This window comes from Mus pahari, chromosome 1 (assembly GCF_900095145.1).
Source record: "Mus pahari chromosome 1, PAHARI_EIJ_v1.1, whole genome shotgun sequence".
Classification (NCBI taxonomy): Eukaryota; Metazoa; Chordata; class Mammalia; order Rodentia; family Muridae; genus Mus; species Mus pahari.
In genome coordinates this window covers 92,649,487-92,671,824 of record NC_034590.1, presented here as the reverse complement: position 1 = coordinate 92,671,824, position 22,338 = coordinate 92,649,487, and the positions used below count along the sequence as shown (strand labels likewise).

Here is a 22,338-nt window from a genome sequence, read left to right as displayed (position 1 = left end):
GAGACAGGGTCTTAAGCAGGCCATGCTAGCCTTGAACTCAATATGTAGCCAAGCTTGGACTTCTGATCCTTCCATCTCCACTTCCTAAGTGCTGGGATTGCAGATGTAGGCCACCTCGTCCGGTTTATGTGGTGCTGGGGACTGGACTCAGGGCTATGTGTACCCTACTTGAGCACACTGCAACTGGGTCTTCTGCTCTGAACATTTTTTTTCCCAGTGTGGTTCAGAAGGAAACATATAGTACCGTAAGAAAGTGTGAAGCTAGTATCAGGGCCCTGAGGGAAACTATGGAAACAAAAACAATGAAAAACTGCAGGATCATTGATGTCTGGCTGATACTCTCCTCATAGAGAAATTTTGGAGACTCTGCTATAAATGGAAGCTGGCAAGTCACAGAGAGAAGGTGTGAAAACAAGCTGTAAATTTCTCCACTAATCAGGACTAAAATGTGTGGAGAGGGAGTGGAGCTTACCAAGGCACTAGTGCTGTCTAGTCTCCAGGGGTGTCTCTACCCAAAGTCACCGCTGACCTGAAGGAAGAACAAAGAATGACCTCTCCTGGGGGGGGGGAGGCAGGTGAGACGCAGGACCCAGAGCCCACCACACCTCAGTGCATCTGACTGCGGTCACAGAGACATATGAAGAAGTGTTCCCAGGGAAAGGCACAGAATTAGTGACGCCAGAGGAGGCATCACAAGGTTCTCTTCAGGCCATTCCACCCACTGTGGAGTCAGAGTACACCGGGAGGAAGATGAGTCACAGGGGCCTTATTAACTGCACTGAGCAAATGCAATTTTCTTCCCCACGTCGATCTCGAAAACACACAGATTGTGGCTGAGCTTAAGGACAAAGACTAAAAGAACAGGTGCAGAAGAAAAATCCTCCTTTCCCGCCCACAACTTGTTGATGCACGTAAGGAGAGGGCAGTACTCAAGATGGTACAAAGTGGTGGTGTTATCGATACTGAGTCCGGTCCTAAGAGTAAAATGTGCATCTAAAAGCAAAAGAAGAAATACATGAACAAGTAAGAGAATTCTAGTAGTTTGAATAAAAAAGTGGCTACCATAGGCTCCTAGGGATTTACCATTTTTTAGGGGGCATGGCCTTGTTGGAGTGGGTGTTGCTTTGTTGGAGGAAGTGTGTCACTAAGGGGTGGGCTTTGAGGTCTCAGAAGCTCAAGCCTGGCCAATGTGTTACTGTCTTTTCCTGCTGCCTGATGATCCAGATGTAGGACTTTCAGCTCCTTCTCCATCATCATGTCTGCCTTCACACCACCGTGCTTCTCCCCATGACAATAATGGTCTAAACCTCTGAGTTTAGTGGACTAAACTGTAAGCCAGCCCCAATTAAGTGTTTTCCTTTATAAGAGTTATTGAGGTCATGGTGTCCCTTCACAGCAATAAAACCATAACTAAGACAAAGATTTAGAAGAACAGCCTCCCTGTTAGAAGCAGATCCATTGAGTCATCTCAATTCTGGGATGGAAAATATTGTCTCTGTGCTATAGACAAAGCCACCGAGGACTGCAGAGGTCCCAGGAGCTTGCTCATAGGTGGGTGGCAGAATGACTGGAGTTCTCCATCCTTCCTTTCTGGTCACATGGCTGTCATTCTGCAAAGTGACAGAAGTTTCTCTCAATGAAAGGGGAATCTCTGTTTTCTCTCTTACTAGCCTTGTTGTGTGCATGGACTGGGAATAAAGGGGGGGGGGAGATGGTGGGCTGGTTCCAAGCCTGGGATGCAAGGGACTACACACACTTTCATCTGCTCTTTGGGAACCTAACCACAGCCACATACCCAAGGCCATGCTAGCTTCTCAGGAGGAAATTCGTGTTAGAGTGAAGTCCGAGTCCAGCTGGGGCCTGGGCATCAACAGAGGCCAACCTGAATCAGCGGAGTTGCTATCTCTAGCCTACAGTTGACCATACATACATACATGAAGAAGTCCAGCCTAGCCCAGAGAAACCACCTTGCTGACCTACAGACTCACAAGCAATTAGGAGCAGTGCAGTTTTAAGCCATTAAGTTTTGGACTGGCTTTGGTTTAGTAAAAGTGAATTGAAAGATCAAGGTATGTCAGTGAGTTGATGCTGGAGCTGGAACTTATTCCAGGTGTACCCCCCCTCCTTCCCTCCCTCCCTCCCTCCCTCTGCACTGTTCTTTTCATGTTACATTTCTCAGGAACGCTCACAAAGATTCCAACTTGATTGGGATTTTCCGTGTCTTCAGTGTAACCACAATCACAGCTTTGCACCCAAAGTGAATTGAATGGAAAATAATGTTTTAAAACGTATGCTGGAGCCGGGCGTGGTGGCGCACGCCTTTAATCCCAGCACTCGGGAGGCAGAGGCAGGCGGATTTCTGAGTTCGAGGCCAGCCTGGTCTACAAAGTGAGTTCCAGGACAGCCAGGGCTATACAGAGAAACCCTGTCTCGAAAAACCAAAAAAAAAAAAAAGTATGCTGGGGTGGGGGGTGGGGCAGCTAGGGAGATGGCAGAGTGTGTATGTTAAAAAATAAACGTGGTGTTGTATGGTTATATGCTTATAATCCCGCACTGACACAGTGGAGATGGGTAGATGCCTGGAGCTTACTGGCCAGCCTGCTTAGCCTGAACAAGAGGCTCCAGGTCCCAGTGTCTCAGAAGACAAAGTGGATACAGCTGAGGGGGGCAATGCTTGACATTAACTTCTGGCGTTTATATACATGTGTAGACGGCCACGTACATCCAAATAGATGAACACATGCACACACACACCTACACATAAGCACTCCGTATCCAGAAACATATACACATACTGTGGTAGTTTAAATGTAACTGGCCCCCATAAGCCCATGGGGAGTGGCACTCTTAGGACCTGTGGCCTTGATGGAGGAAGTGTGTCACTGTGGAGGCGGGCTCTGAGGTCTTATGAATATGCTCACATCCCTCCCAGGGTGGAACTCAGTTCCCTTCTGTTGCCTGCGGAGGAAGATGTAGAACTCTTGGCTCCTCCAGGACCAAGTCTGCCTGCACTCTGCCATGCTTCCCACCATGATGATAATGAACTAGTCCTCTGAAACTGTAAGTCGTTTCCAATTGAATGTTTTCCTTGGTGTCTCTTCACAGCACTAAGACCCTAAGACACATACATATGTGCACACCTCTGTCATACAGAAACACACATATATTATGTTGGCTTCTTATCCCCGTAAGAAGGCCTTCTGAACTTCCAGGTCTTGTTCGGTTATAGTATAATCCGAGTACACGCACCATTCCATCTGGGAAGTGTCTTCTTCCCTTGGCTTCTTGGTGCTTCTGTTCACACCTTACCAGGGTCCAACACTTTTCCTCTGATGTAAGGCTTGGTCTGCTCACAGAGCTCCATAAGATCCTGATGAATAAATCCTTTTCAGGAACTCTCACAGCCCATCCTTATGGGAGGGTGGTTGGCCAGGCACCATGGCCACATGTCTTCTGACAACAGCTCCCTACTTCCGTTGATACCTCCTTCAAGAAAGAGGGAACTTGGCAGGCCTGAGATGGACAAATCCCTCAACAGTTCAAAGGCAACACTTCTCCTTGGTTGTTTCTAGGCAGTAACCTCTTAGTCCACGGACTTTCTCGTCTGATAATCATCTTAATCAGTTGTGGTGGTGTGGAAGGGAGGCTAGTTAGTAGTTCATGTTGTCTGGTTTATGATGGAGCCCTTGGTCCCTGCTGTATCAGGTTTTCCCCTGATCCAGAGGCTAGAGATTGGACAACTGATCCCAAATAGAAGCCATAGGGTGCTGAGGCTTGGCTTAGCCACCCTGGTCACATTAGATTTCCAGGGTCACTCGTCATCAACACTGGGGAATGAATTGCAGTTGCCTATGTCTGGTGCATCTCTGTCCCATGCTCACTTTAACAATGCATCCTTCATTGTCATCAGTGGTCACTCTGATGGCAGTGGCTTTTCTGAACCCTACAGGTTCTCACAGCCAACCACCAAGTTTGACAGAGCCTCTCCCTCCCTCCCATTTCTTCTCACTTTTTCCGATGGACTAAATAAAACAGTTCTTCTACCTGTCTCTGCCCAAATGGCTCTGACCACACCAGGATCATTTACTATCTCACGCTCTCTTCTAAGTGGTTCACTGGCAAATTTCTTTCAGTTCAGTTCAGTGTTGTTTGGGGACATGACTCTGGTGATAATGATTTGCCCCAGCACAGTCTGTATTTCTGCAGAACTCTGGTATGTTAATATGCCTGTTTGAGTACAGCATACCTATGTTCTGCTTTATGCAAATAAGAGGAAGGTTCCTTAACCAGTGCACATACCACTGGTGGCCGCACAGATTCTACTGTATGACTTTCTCCAGCAGTTCTCAGGCCTTGGCTACTTAGATCATTTGTGCTTGCTCCTATAAACCAAGCACTAACCACAATTCCTGTGGAGGAGTCATTAGGCACTTTGGCTATCATTATCTTAAGACAAATTTCTACACATTGAATTTCTCAATTAAGGAGAAATTTAGTCCCCAGAGGTAGATGCAACTGGGGAGGTGGTGGAGACATGAGGAGACCTAGCTAGAGGAGGTGGGTCACTGGAGGGCAGGCCTCCTGGATTCTAGTTCTGTGCAGGCTCCAGCATGGCCGACTTCTCGATGCTGACTGAATGGAACCAGCCTTCTCATCCACAAGCTATTCTAGCCATTGAGCCTTTGCTTCCACCATGGACTGTTTCCTCTCAAACTGTGTGCCCACCTTCCTTCGGGTGTTTCTTTCAGATATGTTGTCATGGTGATAGGAAGAGCAACTAATACAGAAGGCAAAGGTGGCCACTCTCGAAATACCAACAGCATCCTGCAACTTGGAGAGACCAAGCGAGGAAAGGAGCCAGAGGGTGGGGAGACTAGCAGCCCCTTGCTCATGTCTAGGCCCAAGAGAGAGCTGAGAGGCACTGAGGTCTGGCACTGTTTAGTAGAGAGGGTACTTGCTATTAGCATTGCCTTCCACGAAAGAGAGCAGACAGAAGAGATCCCAAGGAAAACCACCCAAATGTGGCCTGTCAGGCAGGGACCCCCTGCGGTCTACTTCTTCACCGCTCCTGGTAAGCAGATAGGGGGTGGGATCACCCAGTACCAAAGGAAAGGAACACCCAGGGCCATGCCTACCAGGAACAAGGGTTAACTCAACTGCAGAAGCAGAGCCCAGAACTTCTTCCCTCTTTCTCTTTGCTGCTTTTCCACCTGTCTCTGATGTAAAGATAAATGAAATACAGCATACCAGCAAGCTCAGCCATTTCCTTCTACATCTGTGGGTCAATAGATGCATTCAGAAATGGACGATTCTGTAAACAAATTTAAATTTTCTAAAAGGATAAAATCCATCTAAAAATGAAGATTAAAGTGGCACACACAAATTAACAGCACGGCAGAGCCAACAGTGCTTGTATCAGATTATAGGACATGTTAAAGAATACAAGATGACCAAATTATGGCAAGTCATATTTGAAATCTTCATCGATGAACTTGGAATTTAAAATCCCAAAAGAATCAATTTAAAGAGAAAAAAAAAATTAGATTGGCTCAAAAAAGTAAAAACTTGATTTCATGGGGCCCGAGATGTGGTACAGGAATAAAGGACACTTCTTACTCTCACGGAGGACCTGAGCTCTGGTTCCAGTAAGCACACCAGGGGTCTCACAGCTGCCTGTAGCTCCAGCTTTAAGAGTTCTGTTTTTATCTCTAACATCGCCAGCATATCTGCATGTGCACACACACACACACACACACACACACACACATAAAATAAATAAAAATGTAATTTTTTTTTTGAAAGGAAGAGCTAATTTTTATTTATTTATTTATTTATTTTTAAGATTTTATTTATTTATTATATGTAAGTACACTGTATCTGTCTTCAGACACTCCAGAAGAGGAGTGTCAGATCTTGTTACGGATGGTTATGAGCCACCATGTGGTTGCTGGGATTTGAACTCCGGACCTTCGGAAGAGCAGTCGGGTGCTCTTACCCGCTGAGCCATCTCACCAGCCCAAAAATGTAATTTTTAAAGTAAAACTTTAGCTTTTGGTTGGAAACAGAGAAATATGCCAAAGACTGGGATTAAATGTCTGAAGAGGATATAGCAGAACAAAGATCACTGGGAGCTAGTAGGTCCCTGATCTCAGCGTCAGATGACGTTGGATCCAAGACTAGTGAAGGCAGCCAAGACGAAGAGTGCGGAGCTCCAGGGAAGCCGAAAGCAAGAACACACTGTCCAGCAGACTCTAAGGACCAACTCTCAGCCTGGAGTCAGTAAGGAACTTAAAAAGAAAGGTTTGGAGGATCCAAAGGTTGGTCTGTCTGTCTGTCTGTCTGTCTGTCTGTCTGTCTGTCTGTCTTACTTAATCACTTTATAGCAGGGTCTTGTACAGTCCAGGCTATCTTCAAGTGGGCTATATAGTCAAAGCTGACCTTGAATAGCTAAGGTTGACTTTGAACTTATTTTTCCAAGACAGGGTTGGCTGGCCTTGAACTCACAGAGATCCTTCTACCTCTGCTTCCCAAGTGCCAGGACCACCACCACACCACTGTTGCCTGACTGACCTTGATCCCCCTGCCTCCACCTCTCAAGCACTGAGATGACAGGTATGTACCACCATGCCCAGTTTATGTGGTACTGAAGATGGGGCCCAGGGCTTCCAGCTTTACATGCACTAGGGGAGTCCTCGGTGATTGAGATACATCCCCATTGTGGATTGTATCCATTCTGAATGGAGATATTTTTAAAGATCAACTTTTCAATTTTGTGTCAAGTGCTATAACATCAAATGGTGAACACATCTTTTATGGTCCTGTAGAATTTTTATAGTAATGAAAGATATTAACAGTCTGCAAAGAAACTCTTAACAAGATCTCTGAAGCAGAAATCGTAATTCACTTTCTAGGCATGATTCAAGAAATAAAGAAGTAATGAAATGAAAGAGAAGGGGAACTGGAGACTCAGGAGTCAGGGGTCAAGGGTGAAGAACACTTATGGCTCTTACAGAAGACCCACGTTTGAGTCTACTTATATCCATAAGTACACATTATTAGAAATAAAAATAAATCTGAAGAAAGCTAAATCTTGAGTTGAATAAACAGAAAAAAAAGAGGCAACTCAAACACATTTCACTAGGAATACAAAATAGAAAGACAATGTTCTGTGAAACTTTTCACAATTAAATTAATTTGTATTTCTAGAAAACCCACAAATAATTACCAAAATAAACACATTTGTATTTTATTTTTTTAAGATTATATTAAAGGCCGGTTTATTGGGAAGCTGTTCTAGGGTGGCTGAGTTCACTGGCCCCAAGGACCAAAGCCAGGGAACTTGCCATGGGGAAGGGGTGGAGGGTAGAAGAGGGAGAGAGAAGGAAGTGGGCAATCGTGCAGAGAAATAAGAGAAGGGAAGAGAGAGAGAAAGAAGAGAAGAGAAGAAAGAGAGGAAGGAGAGAAGAGAGAGCCACATTTTGATTTTTATTTGATCATTTTTTAAAAATGTGTGCATGAGTGTTTTGCCTGAATATGTGCATGCAGTACCTATGAAGGCCAGAAGAGGGCATTGAGTTCCTTGGAACTGGAGTCGCAGAGGGTCATGAGCCACCATGTGGGTACAGGGAATTGAATCTGGGTCTTCTGCAAGAGCAGCCAGTGCTCTTAACCACTGGGTCATTTTCTCTTTTCTTTTCTTTTCTTTTCTTTTCTTTTCTTTTCTTTTCTTTTCTTTTCTTTTCTTTTCTTTTCTTTTCTTTTCTTTTCTCTTCTCTTCTCTTCTCTTCTCTCCTCTTCTTTTCCTCTCCTCTCTTCTCTTTTTAAAGCTTTATTTATTTTTATTTATATAAGTACACTGTAGCTATTTCCAGACACACCAGAAGAGGGCATCAGATCACTTTGCAGATGGTTGTGAGCCACCATGTGGTTGCTGGGAATTAAACTCAGGACCTTTTCTATTTGAAGAGTAAAGAAGTAGTCTTTATTGAGAAGCAAAGAAATAACTTGCTGTAGGCATGAGGGGGCCGGAAAATGAGTTGTCCTTAAATTATACTTCTACACTACAACGACTACTACTGATATAGTTTTATAAATACTACACTGACGATGATGATTGATTGATGAGGGCTTGCATATGCTAGATAAGTGCTCTACCTGCACCACCCTACATGATTTCTTGAGGAAGTACTTCCAAATAGCCTGAAACAAGGCATTCAACATTCTCATCAACTGCATCAGAGCACAGAGAAGCAAAAGACATTCATTTTCTGAGAAAGCCACATAAACACTAAAATAAATAAATAAAATTCTACAACACTATTTTAAAAAGTCAATACTCTGTGGTCACTAGAAATGACCCAAAATAAACATGGCATTATCAAGGGGACCTAGCATGATGTAGGAATGTAGCACTACTCCAAATTAGTATGTCAATAAACATCTTTAACCATATATTTTGGCTCTTTATGTATGTAGTATGTATGTATGCTCAAATGTATAGGGCTGGGTGCATGGGCATGTGGGTGCATATGTGTGTGCAGGCCCAAGGCTGACCCTTGGTATCTTTCTCAATCGACATCCATGTTGTATGTTGAAGCAGAGTCTCTCATTGACCCCAGAGCTCACCTTCTGCTAGTCTGGCTCCTTAACTCGCTTCAGAGTCTCCCTGTCTTTGAGGGGATAACAGGTGGGCCACCACAGCTGCCCAGTTTTATGTGGATTCTGAGGACCCAAACTCTTGTACCCACACTTGCTCAGCAAGTACTATGCCTTTTAAGTCCTCATTTTATCTTAAAAGAAAGAAAATCTTAAAAATTTAATTAGTAGAGTAATAACAAAATATTCTCTCACTATCCACCTATGTTTCTGTCTAAACTACCCTTTTTACTTCAAAATATTATCATTCTATTGATTCTACTTCCCTTGATAAGTCTCTCAAGTATTTTATTCTATTGACTTTATCAAAGGCTTGGATTGTGATTGTATTTAATTTTTTTTTTTTTTTTTTTTGCCCTCTGCATTGTTTAATACAGTGATGTCCATTTTTATCGTGAGTCCTTCTGTTTACCTGCCACTCACAGCCCCTTGGCCCTTTCTCATGCATCGTTTTCTTTCTTCTTGTCGTTTGTTTAAGATTTATTTATTATTGTACATAAGTACACTGTAACTGTCTTCAGATGTGCCAGAAGAGGGCGTCAGATCTCATTACGGGTGGTTGCGAGCCACCATGAGGTTCCTGGGATTTGAACTCAGGACCTTCATAAGAGCAGTCAGTGCTCTTACCTGCTGAGTCATCTCACCAGCCCCCTTCTTGTGTTTTTGTGTATGGTATCCATGCATGCTTACATGTGAGTGCTAGAATACATGTGGGTGCAGGTGTGGGTGGATGGGTGTGGAGGCCACAGACTGGCGCTGAGGTCCTTTTCTCCACAACTCCCCACCTTTATTTTTGAGACAGAACCTCTCACTTGACCCCAGAGTTTTCCAGTCGAGAAGCCTGTCTCCAGTACTTTGGGATGCTAGGTGGGCAGCCGTGCCCACCTGCATTCTGGTATTTATGTCAGTGCTGGGGATCCTGACTTCAGTGCTCATGATTGCGTGGTGAGAACTCCACCCACAGAGACGCCCTGTGCCCCACTGTCAGAACCACATGATAAAAACATTTAAGAGGATGATTTCTATGGTTTCGCCTCTGGCTACAGAGCTCTCTACACCTTTTCCATATGGATAGGTCTATGCTTTCTTTTTCATTTTCTATAGAAACTGCAGATCTCTTTCTCAAGGAATGGTCCATTCTCCTCCATCTCCTCCTCCCCCTCCCCCTCTCTATAACTCTCACCCTCCTAAGGATCTTCCTATAGACTCTGATTGGCCTTGAACCTAAGATCCTCATGCCTCATCCTCTGAGAGCTACCATTACAGGTGGCCATCACTGTACCTGGCCTTGGATGATTCGCCGCCCCCCAAGACTCGTAAGTATTTTGATTTCTTTAAATAAATAAATAAATAAATAAATAAATAAATAAATAAATGAATGAATAAGAACGTTCGGGCCAGCGAGATGGCGTGGAGGTTCAGGTGCCCACCCTAAATTTCATCTCCAGTCCCACAAGGTTGCAGGAGAGAAGTGACTCTAGAGAGCTGTCTCCTGACCGCCACAGTGCTGCTGTGACTCATATGCTACCTGCCTGTGCGTGCTCACTGCACACATGCACACACGAGCACATGCAAGTGCACACGTGTACACAAATCAAAAATTAGCATGATTTGCTATTTGCTTCTTTCGAGTGCCTGGCTCTTAGCTTCTGCCTTGGGAAACTCGGCTTCCATTTGTCCTCATACATTTCCATGTTTATGTGAATTCTATATGAGTAGCATGTGAACTCTTGTGTGTTCTTACCATTTAGGATTTGTTAATTCTATTATTTAAATCTTGATGTTGCATTTTGTCCTCTCTGGCTGAGAATATTTGACCTCTTGCTCGGTTTTAGATTTTTCAACATTGTCAACCTTTCTGTGGGATAACACTTTGTTCTTTGTCTCAGCTTCACTTGAAGTGTGAAAGGCAGTGAACTCAATGGCCCCTAACAAAACACTCTAAGGTACAGGTTGTGGGACCCAAGGGTTTTTAGAATACAAAAGATGGACTTTTATCTAAAGAGTTTTAGGTTTTTATATACTTGCTTTTAGTTCTTATTATTATGTGTGTATTAAGGTGTGTGTGTATAGGTGTGTGTGCCACGGTGTGTAGGTGGAGTTCAGAAGACTGCGGGAGTTGGCTCTTTCCTACCATGTGGGTTCTAGGGTTGGAAATGATCATCCGTCTTTGAGATAATTTTCTTGCCCTAACTAGATTTCTAGAACATTCTAAGCACTCTAAAAACATGCTAGATGCTACTGAACAGAACATTAAACTATGCCTTTACACCTTCCTGTCTTTTCTTTCTTTTTATCTAAGTCTGAAAATGGCAAGAACTCTCAGCTTTAGTCAGAGGTTGGTTGCCGAAATCAAAATAATAAACGCCTGATAGGGCAGTCATGTTTCTCAGGGGACTCTCTCATTTGTTTGCTTTAAGGTGTAGGGGATCAAACCATCTGTGAGTGTCAGGTAAGCATTTTGCTGTGGAGTGGCCTGGCAGTCCTGCAGAGTGTTGTCATGGAAAATAACGCTTGCCTCTTTTTTTTTTTTTTTTTGGTTTTTCGAGACAGGGTTTCTCTGTATAGCCCTGGCTGTCCTGGTACTCACTTTGTAGACCAGGCTAGCCTCGAACTCAGAAATCCGCCTGCCTCTGCCTCCCAAGTGCTGGGATTAAAGGCGTGCGCCACCACCGCCCGGCTAACGCTTGCCTCTTTGATGTCTCAGGCTACACTTGGCTTTGGAATGGCTCCTTCTTGCTAATATAGTGCAGTGGACTCAGCCAGTGTGTGAACTGTGAACATGCTTCTGGATCCAAGAACTGACTCAGTGTAAGGAACAGTGTAAGACACATGTGTTCAAGTTTCTGTGTATGTATGTCCACGTTTATGGGTCTCCATGTAGGTGTTCATGTGCCTGCTTGTGGAGACCAGTGGAGAAAACTAGATCAGTGAGTCTGGGGACCCACTTTCCCCACCTCCCCAGTGATAGGATTTATTTCTTTCTTTTTCTTGCTTGATTACTTGCTTTCTCTCTTTCTCTTCCTTCCTTCCTTCCTTCCTTCCTTCCTTCCTTCCTTCCTTCCTTCCTTCCTTCTTTCCTTCCTTCCTTCCTTTCTTATTTTCTTGTTTAGGTTTTTATATAATGTATGAGTGTCTGCAAGCAGGTCAACGTATCAGGTATATGTCTGATACCCATGGAAGCCAGAACCAGAGGGTTTCTGATTACCTGATACTGGAGTTACAGATGGTTGTGAGCCACCATATAGGTGCTAGGAACCCAGATCCTCTGCAAGAGCCACCAGTGCTCTTTAACAGCTGAGCCATCTCTCTAGCTCATGTGCAGTTTTTGTTTGTTTAATGTGAGTTCTGAGAATAAAACTTGGGTTGTGGAAGTGTTTTATTGACTAAGTCATCTCCCTACTCTTCATGCTATATCTTTAATTAAAATCAAATGAAGCAAATTAAAACAAAACAAAACAAAACAAAACACCTTTTGAACCATCTTTGCCAAACATCGAATTCAATTGTTTTATTATCAATGGCCTGGTCTCCGTTGTGTATCAGGTGTCTTAGCACGCTCTAGGGTGAGGAAAACACATTCCAGTCCTTTGGAAGCTGTGTCTGATATGTAAAGAGAATATGTAAAGAGAATATGTAAAGAGAAGCAGCTCGCAGAATTGTTCCTGCAGCAGAAATGGGTGTTGGTTACAGTAAAGAGGTTTAAAAACAGAATTGCACTTTCCTGGACAATATCTATTCTAAAGATATATATTTTTTTATTTATTTGTGTATTCCTGTGTGTCTTCATGTGGGCTTGTATACCATGGCACATGTGTGGAGGTCAGGGAACAACTCATGGGACTTAGTTCTCTCCTTCCCTCTTGTGGGTTCCAAGGACTGAACTCAGGTTGTCGGTCTTGGCAGCAAGCACTCACTGTGCCATTTCGTCAGCCCAATATCTGTTTCTTCTTTCTCTTCTTCAATGTCATGCTTTTTCACTAATAGACATCTGTGAGTGTTACTATACTGGCTGTGTGTGTGTGTGTGTGTGTGTGTGTGTGTGTGTGTGTGTGTGTGAGTGTTACTCTCCACAGTGAAACAATACTCCGTCTAGAATGCGTTGTGTTTGTGTCCTCTTCCCTCCACAGCTAAGGCTACTGCTCTGTCTCTTTTACTTTGCATTCTGGTTATTTTAGGCATCCTTTGGTTATTTTAGGCATCCTTTGTCTCTTCTCTGTGCACTTCTGGCTTGCTTTGCATTAGGCAGGTCCGGAAGCACGACACAGCTAGCTCTGAAAGGATCTAGTCTGCCAGGCTTTGTCTGTGCTGTTCCACTGGGTGGCATTTCGTCCTTCCTGGGGTCAACAGCCTCTGCCTGTCATTTGCAGCATGAATCATACTGTCCTTGTGCTCACAATGTTCTATTTTTAACAACCTGTCCATTTTTGCCTTACACTCAGACACACACCTTGGGCTTAGTGCCCACAATCCTGACTGAGGATGTTGTGTTTTCAACTCAGTAAACACTTCCGAGAAGCTCTGAGTTCAGGGTGCTTTTCAATGGAGTTCATGATGATTCTCTGGCCTCTTCTAATTTAATTATCGTTCTTGACTAATTTATTTATTCAATGTCAGGAGGGGTTAGGGTAATTTTGGGTTTGTACTAAGAATTAGATGCATCCATGCATGTCCTATAGGCTTTATTAGCCATTTCCCCCGCCTCTATTCCCCAGCCCAGAGAAAGGCTGTGCTGTTTGGGCATTGTTACTCAATTACCATTTATCCACACATACATTTAAGCAATGCAAAGAGAGAAGGCTGAAGGGAGAAAAGGAACCGAGTGTCTAAGCCTGCAAGAAGAACTAGGAACAACCACTGTGCAGGCTGGGAAGCGCTGAGCAAAGGATGGATGCCAATGGTCCTGTGGCTGGAGCCTCTGCAACAGCAGCAGCCTGGGATGTGTTCTCTGGCCGCTAGCCAAGCTCCGGAGGCAAAAAGCTTCGTAAATTAGTTTTGATCACTGCCTGGCATTTCCCATTTTCAGCTTATAGAGAGGCCACCATGTAATTTGTATATCTTCTCTTTGAAGAATTACTTTTGACATTCGCATTAAATATTGTGCCATGTGATAACTTATTTAGCCACCTTATAATGTGCGCTGCAATTAATTCTGTTTAATTGGGTTCTTTGTTCATCTTTCTGCTTCTGTCATGACTTCCCATTTCTTAAGTTCTTTCTTCTTCTAAGTTAGTTTTAATTATGTGAGGACTACTTGAAGGCTCAACTTCCTATCAAACCCAGGTTGATCTGAGTTGTCTTTCTCCCTCCAGGGAAGTACAGAGGTAGCCACCCCTGTGTGCATGTGTGCATGTGTGCACATGTGTGTGCATCAAGTGTTTGGGTCATTGTACATACCATGCATGTGTCCCGTGCAGAGGCCAGAGGTTGACTCCCCAAGTTTGTTTTTTTATTGCTCTGATAAAAATCATAACCAAAAGCAACTTGAAAAGGGAAGGTTGATTCAGCTTATATATCCCTGTGGCAGTATGTTATTTGAGGGAAACCAAACTCTAGAGGCAGGACCTGAAGCAGAGACTATGAAAGAACCCTTCTCACTGGCTTGGTCCTCATGCCTTGCTTCTCCTGCTCCCTTACATCACTCAGGGCTACCCCAGGGGCCTTCCCACATCAATTAGTAATCAAGAAGATGCTCCACTGAGTTACCCACAGGTCAGTCTGATAGAAACATTTTCTCATTTTCTCCCTCTTCTCAGATAACTCTAGCTGTGTCAAGTAGACAAAAACTAGCTAACTAACTAATTAACTACCTAATGAGAATATTGACATCAGATGTCTTCCTGGCTCAACTGCACATCACTCAATTTATTTAGACAGGCTCCTTCACTGAACTGAGAATTCATCAATTCAGTGTGGCAGCCTGGCAATCCAGCCTGTTAAGACTACAGTCATTCATAGCCACACATGCTTTTTAAGTAGGTGCAGAGGATTGAACTTCTGACCTCACAACCATAGCATCCAGGTATACTGGCTGCTTCCTGTTTATCTATGTGTCTACTACCTATTAATGATTTATCATTTGCTTTTTAAAAGGCTTATTTTTATTTTATATGTGTTTTGTCTACAATATATGTCTGTGCACCTTCTGTATGCAGTGCCCAAGAAGGCCAGAAGAGGGCATCAGTTCCCCTTGAACTAGAGTCATTGTGGGGGTAAGTCATCATGTGGGTGCTGGGAATGGAAGTCAGGTACTCTGGAAGAACAACCTGTGCTCTAAACCACCAAGCCATTTCTCCAGATCCCATCTAGCCTTCATCTTAAAAGTACAGTATTAAAAAATTGTTACATGGTACCACTGCTGCGTGTCTATTTTTAAATCCGGCCTAAAGGTCCGCAGAATCGACACATGGCAGACTTTACTGGTGTTTGATTGCTTTGACATAGTCGGGTGAGGTCGGGGCTGTATGAGTTGCTCTGCTCAGTGGCTGCTGTCAAGGATACTGCCGGATACCCCTCCCACCAACCTCTCTGGGCACCTACTCAGACAGCGGTCCTTTAGGGAAGGACCGGTCCCTGCATTGTCTGTGCCTCCCTGGGCACAGAGCAGCCACACATTGCCCTTCAGCACTTCAAAGTGGGTGTTGTGAGTAATTTTAGCTTTATTTAATTTTTTAAATCCTAAATGCTGGGATTGAGGGGGAGAAACCCTTAGATTTTGCTTGTGGGGAGGAAAATGAGTCCAGCCTCTATGGCCATCCCCACAGAGGAGAGTGAACAATGTTTAAAAGACCAACAGATAGTTTCTTGTAGAATAAAAGAATGTATCAAAGATAAATTAATTAAAGAGGTGAAAAATCAGTACATTTTTAATTGAACCGTGTCATTAAGATGCTGCTAATGGCCGTTAGTGTTAATTAGCCACAGCTCGACAGAATCTAGACTCACCAGGGAGATGAGCCTCTGGTCACCACTGTGGGGGGATCACCTCGATGACTGATGTGGGAAACCCATCTTAACTATGGGTGGGGCCATTGCCGGGGCAAGGGATCCTTTGCTGATGAAAGGGTGACCCTATGCATGGCTTTCATCACTGTCTTCTAACTGTGGACATAACTTGACCAGCTGCCTTAAGTTCCCATGGCCATGACTTCTACCCCGACGGACTATGAACTGTGAGCCAAAAGCACTCCTTTCTCCTTAAATGGCTTTTTTCCACCTGAGTTTTGTTTCTTTTTTTGTTTTGTTTTGTTTTAAAATCACAGCAACAGAAAAGAAGCCAAGCCACTGCCCAGTTAAAGTTGGATAGAGTCACTGTAAACGCCTTCCAAACGTATCAAGAAGCCCTGCCAACTCACAATTGTGGAAGGGATTGTCGTAATCTTTTACATTTGGCGTTGAAGAATTTTCGGCTAGCTAGGAGAATTTTGTTCCTGCCGTGCCAGATGGCGCTCCAGAAATGCAGACTCATTGGGGTCTCCAAACAGGAGGAGAACTGCTGTTTCCCTCTATTGCCTCATTCCACTGTATGAGAGAGACTCAAAATATCTGCGCGGCGGGCGTTCAGGAGCAGACTCGAAAGTGTCATGGACAAGTTGCTAAAATGTCTCAGTGTTGTATGTACAGTGCTATGAATCACCACCAGTGTATGGAACCTGTGAAAGATTCAAGGCTGTGAACACGGGGAGGCTGGGACTATGCCAACGTTTGTTGCCTAAATTGTGCATGATTTCACAAAGACTCACAGGACCGTCGGTCCCAATTCAAACAAAACTACATGCTTTGCCAGAAACTTTGTAGTCAAAGACAGAAAATGACAGTGATTTCCGTTTTGTTTTTTCACCATTACGTCATCATCACAGTGTATACGAAGATAAACCTGAAGTTCATAGGGAAAGAAAAACATGCTTTTGACCTATCTAGGAAGAGATTGGAATTTATATTAAAATCTAACTTTTCATGATGCAAACCTATAACTATGATTTTATGCACTTTCAAACACAGATCCAGGGTTGGAGAGTAACCAGTGGCTAAAAGCACTGGTTACTTTTCCTGACGACCCAGACTCCAGAACCCTCAAGGCAGCTCATGGTTGTCTGTAACAGGTCTGGGGATCCCACACCCTCTTTTCTCCTCCACAGACACTGCACACAGGTGGAGCACAGTCAGACATGAGGACAAAGTACCCATATACCTAAAATAGATAAACAAATCTTTTTTAAGATGAAGCTATATACAAAATATTTTCAGTGGTAGTCACTAACACTATGTTAATTTCCTGCAAAAGCTACAAGAAAAATTTGAAGAATGTATTGCTGGTAGTTACAGGCTTTGAGTTATTTTTCAGTGTATATAATTGCCTTTGCTCCCCAAACTCACAATTCAGAGACAGTGGCTTGACAGTTTGGACAAAAACAGTTTTAAAGCCACTGAAACGGATGAGCTTCTGATTCAATGCCAAACAACTGTGAGAAAGATCGCTATGGAGGAAATGCATATTAAAGGATAAAAGTTTTTATAGGATTCCTAACAATGGGCGCAGGGGCTGCCTCTGACTCTGCTGCCTGCCTTTGGGATCCTTTCCTCCTACTGGGTTGCCTTGTCCAGCCTCAATAGGAGAGGAGGTGCCTAGTCTTACTGCAACTGCATATGCCAAGGCAGGTTGATATCCACGAGAAGCTTGACCTTTACTGAAGAGAAAGGGAGGAAGAGTGGATGTGGGTTGAGGGGAGAGTGAAAGTGGGGAGGGAGAAACTGGGAGGAGAAGAGGGAGGGGAAACTATGGTCTGGATGTAGAATAAATAAATAAAGTATTTTTAAAACGAAAGTAAAAGCCCACTGGGTATTTAAATCCCCAATGGGAAGATGTGACCACACATCTAGAACAACGTGGGTATGTGATACTTCTTCAACTGCGGATATAAATGTAGATAATTCTACATCTACAGCAGGGGCAGAACATACCTACGTTAGATAATACATAATACATCTAATGGAAATTGAGCATTAGAATTGAACTGTGCTTTAAGAGCTAAAAAAAAAAAAAAGAAAATTAAAAACAAAACAACAACAACCCCTGGGTTTCAAGGACTTAAAAACATACCACTGTATAATGTTTATATTGGTCACATGTCGACATGGTATTTTAGAAGTACTGGATTCAATACAATGTTAAATTAAAGACTGGAGCACTGACTGTTCTTCTGAAGGTCCTGAGTTCAAATCCCAGCAACCACATGGTGGCTTGCAACCATCCATAACAAGATCCGACGCCCTCTTCTGGTATGTCTGAAGACAGCTACAGTGTATTTACATATAATAATAAATACACCTTTGGGTTGGAGTGAGCAGAGGTCCTGAGTTCAATTCCCAGCAACCACATGATGGCCCACAACCACCTGTACAGCTACAGTGTACTCATATACATAAAATAAATAAAGAAATTTTTTTTAAAAATGTTCAATTAGTTTCATGTGTTTCTATCTTTAAATGAAGACACAGCTACCAAAACACTTGAAAATTCCATGTGCAGGGCTGAGGCTGTGACTCAGTGGTACAACAGTTATCTAGCATGCTGAAGGTGCTGGGCTTGACCCCTATCACTGCTAAACACATACATACATGCATACATACATACATACATACATACATACATACGACAGACAGACAAAAATGGCTTATGTTTTTATTTTGTTCTACAATGTAAAGCTGGAATCACTTGCCTTGTTTTGAATACCGTTTCTCCTGGGAGAATCATCTCCTGAGAGAAGGTCTAACAAGAGCACATTGTAAGGCACCTGACTTCCCTCCCCAAACTGAAAGATCTGTCTAGATCCACGCATCTGGCCATGGACCTGAGCCACTGGATACTGACTCCTGGGACTTTGACTCGGCAGTAAGTAGAGCCAAGGCAGTAAGTAGAGCCAAGACAGTGGTAACTGAACAGTCTCCCCCCCCCCCCCGCCACTGATGGGGGTGGAGAGTGGAGACGTGTGGCTAAGAAAACTCGCCAAGCCCAAAGCCCAGTGAGACAGGAAAGCCTCCACAGGGAACAGAATGATAGAGGCTGGAAGACAGGGCACATCGAAAAGGGAAAGACCATGTTGTGGAGGATAAATTCCTGGGAAAGGGAAACTACAATTGAGAATGAACAGTGGGGTAGCAGGGATACCCAAGGTGGGCAGACAGAGATGGGCAGACAGAGATGCAGGCACAGAAGAGGGCTGTATGCCTTCCCTGATCAGCAGTGCTGAGAAAACATCCTCTTGAGTTTGGAAGTGAGAACCTGGGTTAATTAATGAAAAAGACTCTCGGGGCTACTGTTGTCATGGCAACCGTGAAAGGACTAGTGGGGATTTGTACAGACAAAAGGAGCAACAAGTGTTATCTCCTCCTTTTTTCCTTCCTGCCTAAATGCATAGAGATGGGGGCTCCCTCATTCCACCTCCTCTGTAGCCCCGGCCAAACAGCAGTGTGGATGCGAAAAGATCCTGTCCTTATTCAAGAGGGACTTAGAGGCTTGTAAGCTCAGTCTCCTGACTACATATTTAGGTTTGAATAAGGATTCAGGCTTATGACTGGCCTCTTGCAACCCTGTCTTCTGCCCTAGTTCCAAGGTCACTGTCCCCTCTTTCCTCTACCTGAACCCTGCTCCAACATCTTGTATGGAATAGAACATTCTGTTCCCAGGAGTTGGAAGTGATTTGGGGACCCTAGCTGCAGTGACCAATTACTTCCCAGGTGCCTACATCTCACACCCTGCGTGACAATCGCCCTGAGAGTAGATGCTCTTAGACTCCCTAGGGGTGTAACCACACCTGTAACAAAATGCCTTGATCCCTTGGTGCCTGGCTACCTGCTTAAGATGTTCCACTGTACATTCTGTTCTGCCAGCCTTTCCCCAGGGTGCCTCTGCTACAGTGTATGCCCAGATGTCTGCTTAATCAGGAAAGCCAGCTCAGGCAGGTCCTCCGTGGTGTTCACTAAGCCTGGAAGAATCTCAAACAGACTTAGTCAAACTCAATCTACAAATATAGGGTTGTTTTTTTTTAAGCGTTTACCTTAATCAATAGTATTGAACTAAGTCATTTTCTCCTAAGCTTTCTCTCCCTTCAACTTTTCCAAGTGAATGACTTATTTGGCAACCTCGTTCTGACTGAATTCCAGATGTTTGTATAGTTCACTTGATGTATTCCAGCTGCCTAGTACACAGTGGGTTCTCAACTAATAATCACTGAATGGATAGAAAAAATGGAAATTCTGTCTCTTAAGAGATATGAATACATATTATCAATGAGTGGTATCAGGGCTTACACCTAACACTTAGGATATATCTGACTTATATAACCTAGGTGGGTTTTGTTAGCCAATACTTGGGTTAAGAAACTCCTTGATAAGTGGAAATAGATGAAACCAGAGGCCTCTTCCCTTCCCATTTTGGTGGACTTTACTTCCTGTCTGCCGTAGAGCAGTGACCCTGTGTTAACAGCCGTTAACCAGCAGACCTCTACAAACGCCTCCAGCTAGCTCTTCATCTGTAGTTTCCTCCTGGATCTCCAGAGGAGCCTCCTAATTGGTCTCTCCCCTTCTGACCTCCCCATGCAGCCACTGCAAGCAGCCACTGCTTTTTATGACACTGTGCATTGCATTGGTGAGAGCCTGGGTAGCAGAATGGCCAGATGAGTCATGGCCAAGCTGTTTGGAGATGGACATATGTTTGGCCAGAAAAAAAAAAAACCAGAAAAACAAAAAACACCTTCAGAAGGGGATGTCTGCCATGAGGGTATTAGTTGTTGTCTTTGGGTCTTAAGGGCTGAATTTCAAATATTTAATTTCAACCCTATTCAACACATCAGGATTGTGAGTGGCTGCTTCCTCTGTTGCCTCAGTGCATATCAGACACCTCTGGCTGCAAGGACCGATCCACATCCCCCACTGTGAGATGCATTACCTGTTCCATTCCTCAGGCAGTGGGGTATCGTGAGATCCAGGACACCTGGCTTCTAGGCCGGGCTCTGCCACTAGTTGCATGACTTTAGGCAAATCACATCACCTCTCTGGGCCTCAGTGTCCACACCTGAGAAATGAAGGGATTACAGATTAGTCATTGGCCACCGAATACCCATCCCCCACCTCAGACACAGCCCAAGTGTGTTTTCATATAAAATGCAGGCATTGTAAGCAACTCCTGGTGCAACCTCTGCCTGTATCCCTTTCCTTCAAGAAAGTCTATTATAACATAGGGAAGAATAAAGAAATGTGAACACTGGGGTGGTTTGAATATGCTTGGCCCAGGCAGTGGCACTATTAGAAGGTGTGGCCTTGTTGATGGAAGTGTGTCACTGTGGGGTTGGGCTTTGAGTGCTTCCTCCTAGCTGCCTGAGGATGCTAGTCTTCTTCTGTTTGCCTTGGGAAGAAGATGCAGAACTCTAAGCTCCTCCAGCACCATGCCTGCCTGGATGCTGCCATGCTCCCGCCTTGATGATAATGGACTGAACCTCTGACACTGTAAGCCAGCCCCAATTAAATATTGTCCTTTATAAGAGTTGTCTTGGTCATGGTCTCTCTTCACAGCAATGAAAACCCTAAGACAAATGCTTTCATTAATATTTTAAAAATAGCCCATCTTTGGTCTGGGGCTCTTGCCAAGTGTAAGAGCACACAACTAGAAAAAAAAAAAAAACCTCAAACTTAGTGTTTTAACTACAACAGAGTTAGTTAAAGTGTAATTACTATAGAGTTACACTTACTGTGAACTTAAATGTATAGTTTCAGGTGAGAGAGAGGGAAGGAGGGAGAGGGAGGAGGGGAAGGAGGAGGGAGGGAGAGGAGGGGGGAGGGGCAGGGATGGGGAGGAAGAGGAGGGGGGAGGGGCAGGGATGGGGAGGAAGAGGAGGAGGGAGGACTGCTTGTGACGTTGTACATCGTGGTGCGGAGCCTAGTGCGCACCACGATGTACAACGTCCACAAGCAGGGGAGGAGGGAGGAGGGAGGAGGGAGGAGGGAGGAGGGAGAGGGTACAAGTTGGGGAGGAAGGAGCCTGGGGGCTTTGGAAGCTGTTGGTTTGCAGAACATGACTGCTGGTTTTGAGGATCCCAAGGCCAACAGCTGGGCGCTGTGCATAAGAGCTGAGGCTTTGAAGCCAGACTACCCAGTTTAAGATCTTAGCTGCCAGGTGAGTGATAATTTACTACTAATGTTAAACACAATTTTTATACAAGGCCCCTGTCTTAGTTTCCTTCCCCATTGCTGTGATGAAATCCTTGACCATTGCGATGGAGTCACAGAAGCCTAAGGGAACTGGTCAGGCTGTATCCTTAGTTAAGGAGAGAGAAGGTCCCTGTGTGGGGACATACACCTTTAACCCTAACACTGTGGAGGCAGAAGCAGGTAGATCTCTGTGAGTTCAAGGCCAGTTTGGTCTACCTAAGGAATTCCAGGACAGCCGAGGCTATACAGTAAGACCTTGTCTCAAACAAAACGAAAGAAACAAATAAGAAAAATACAACAAAAAAATCCACTAACCAGCACAGACCCAAAATGCAAACAAGTAATGGCAGCCTGAGTGCAGTGAAGAACGCACATCTGTACCCATGATGTAGGAAATGAGAGTCGGACATCTCCAGTGACATCATCTCATGGCTTATTTGGGCTCTTTCGGGACTCCACTGCAGAGCCCGGCTTGTC

The 22,338-nt window shown here is 44.2% G+C and overlaps 1 protein-coding gene across 1 annotated transcript in view; it reads right to left on the bottom strand.

The window, feature by feature from the left end:
* Tnrc6a (trinucleotide repeat containing adaptor 6A) overlaps positions 1 to 20,722 on the bottom strand; it is a 132,479-nt gene extending 111,757 nt beyond the window's left edge. The window contains exon 1 of the mRNA XM_029540267.1: positions 20,603 to 20,722. Coding sequence (XP_029396127.1) covers positions 20,603 to 20,682 — 80 coding nt within the window. The 5' untranslated portion in view covers positions 20,683 to 20,722. The remainder of the gene's footprint in view (positions 1 to 20,602) is intronic.
* Positions 20,723 to 22,338: the final 1,616 nt, after the last annotated feature.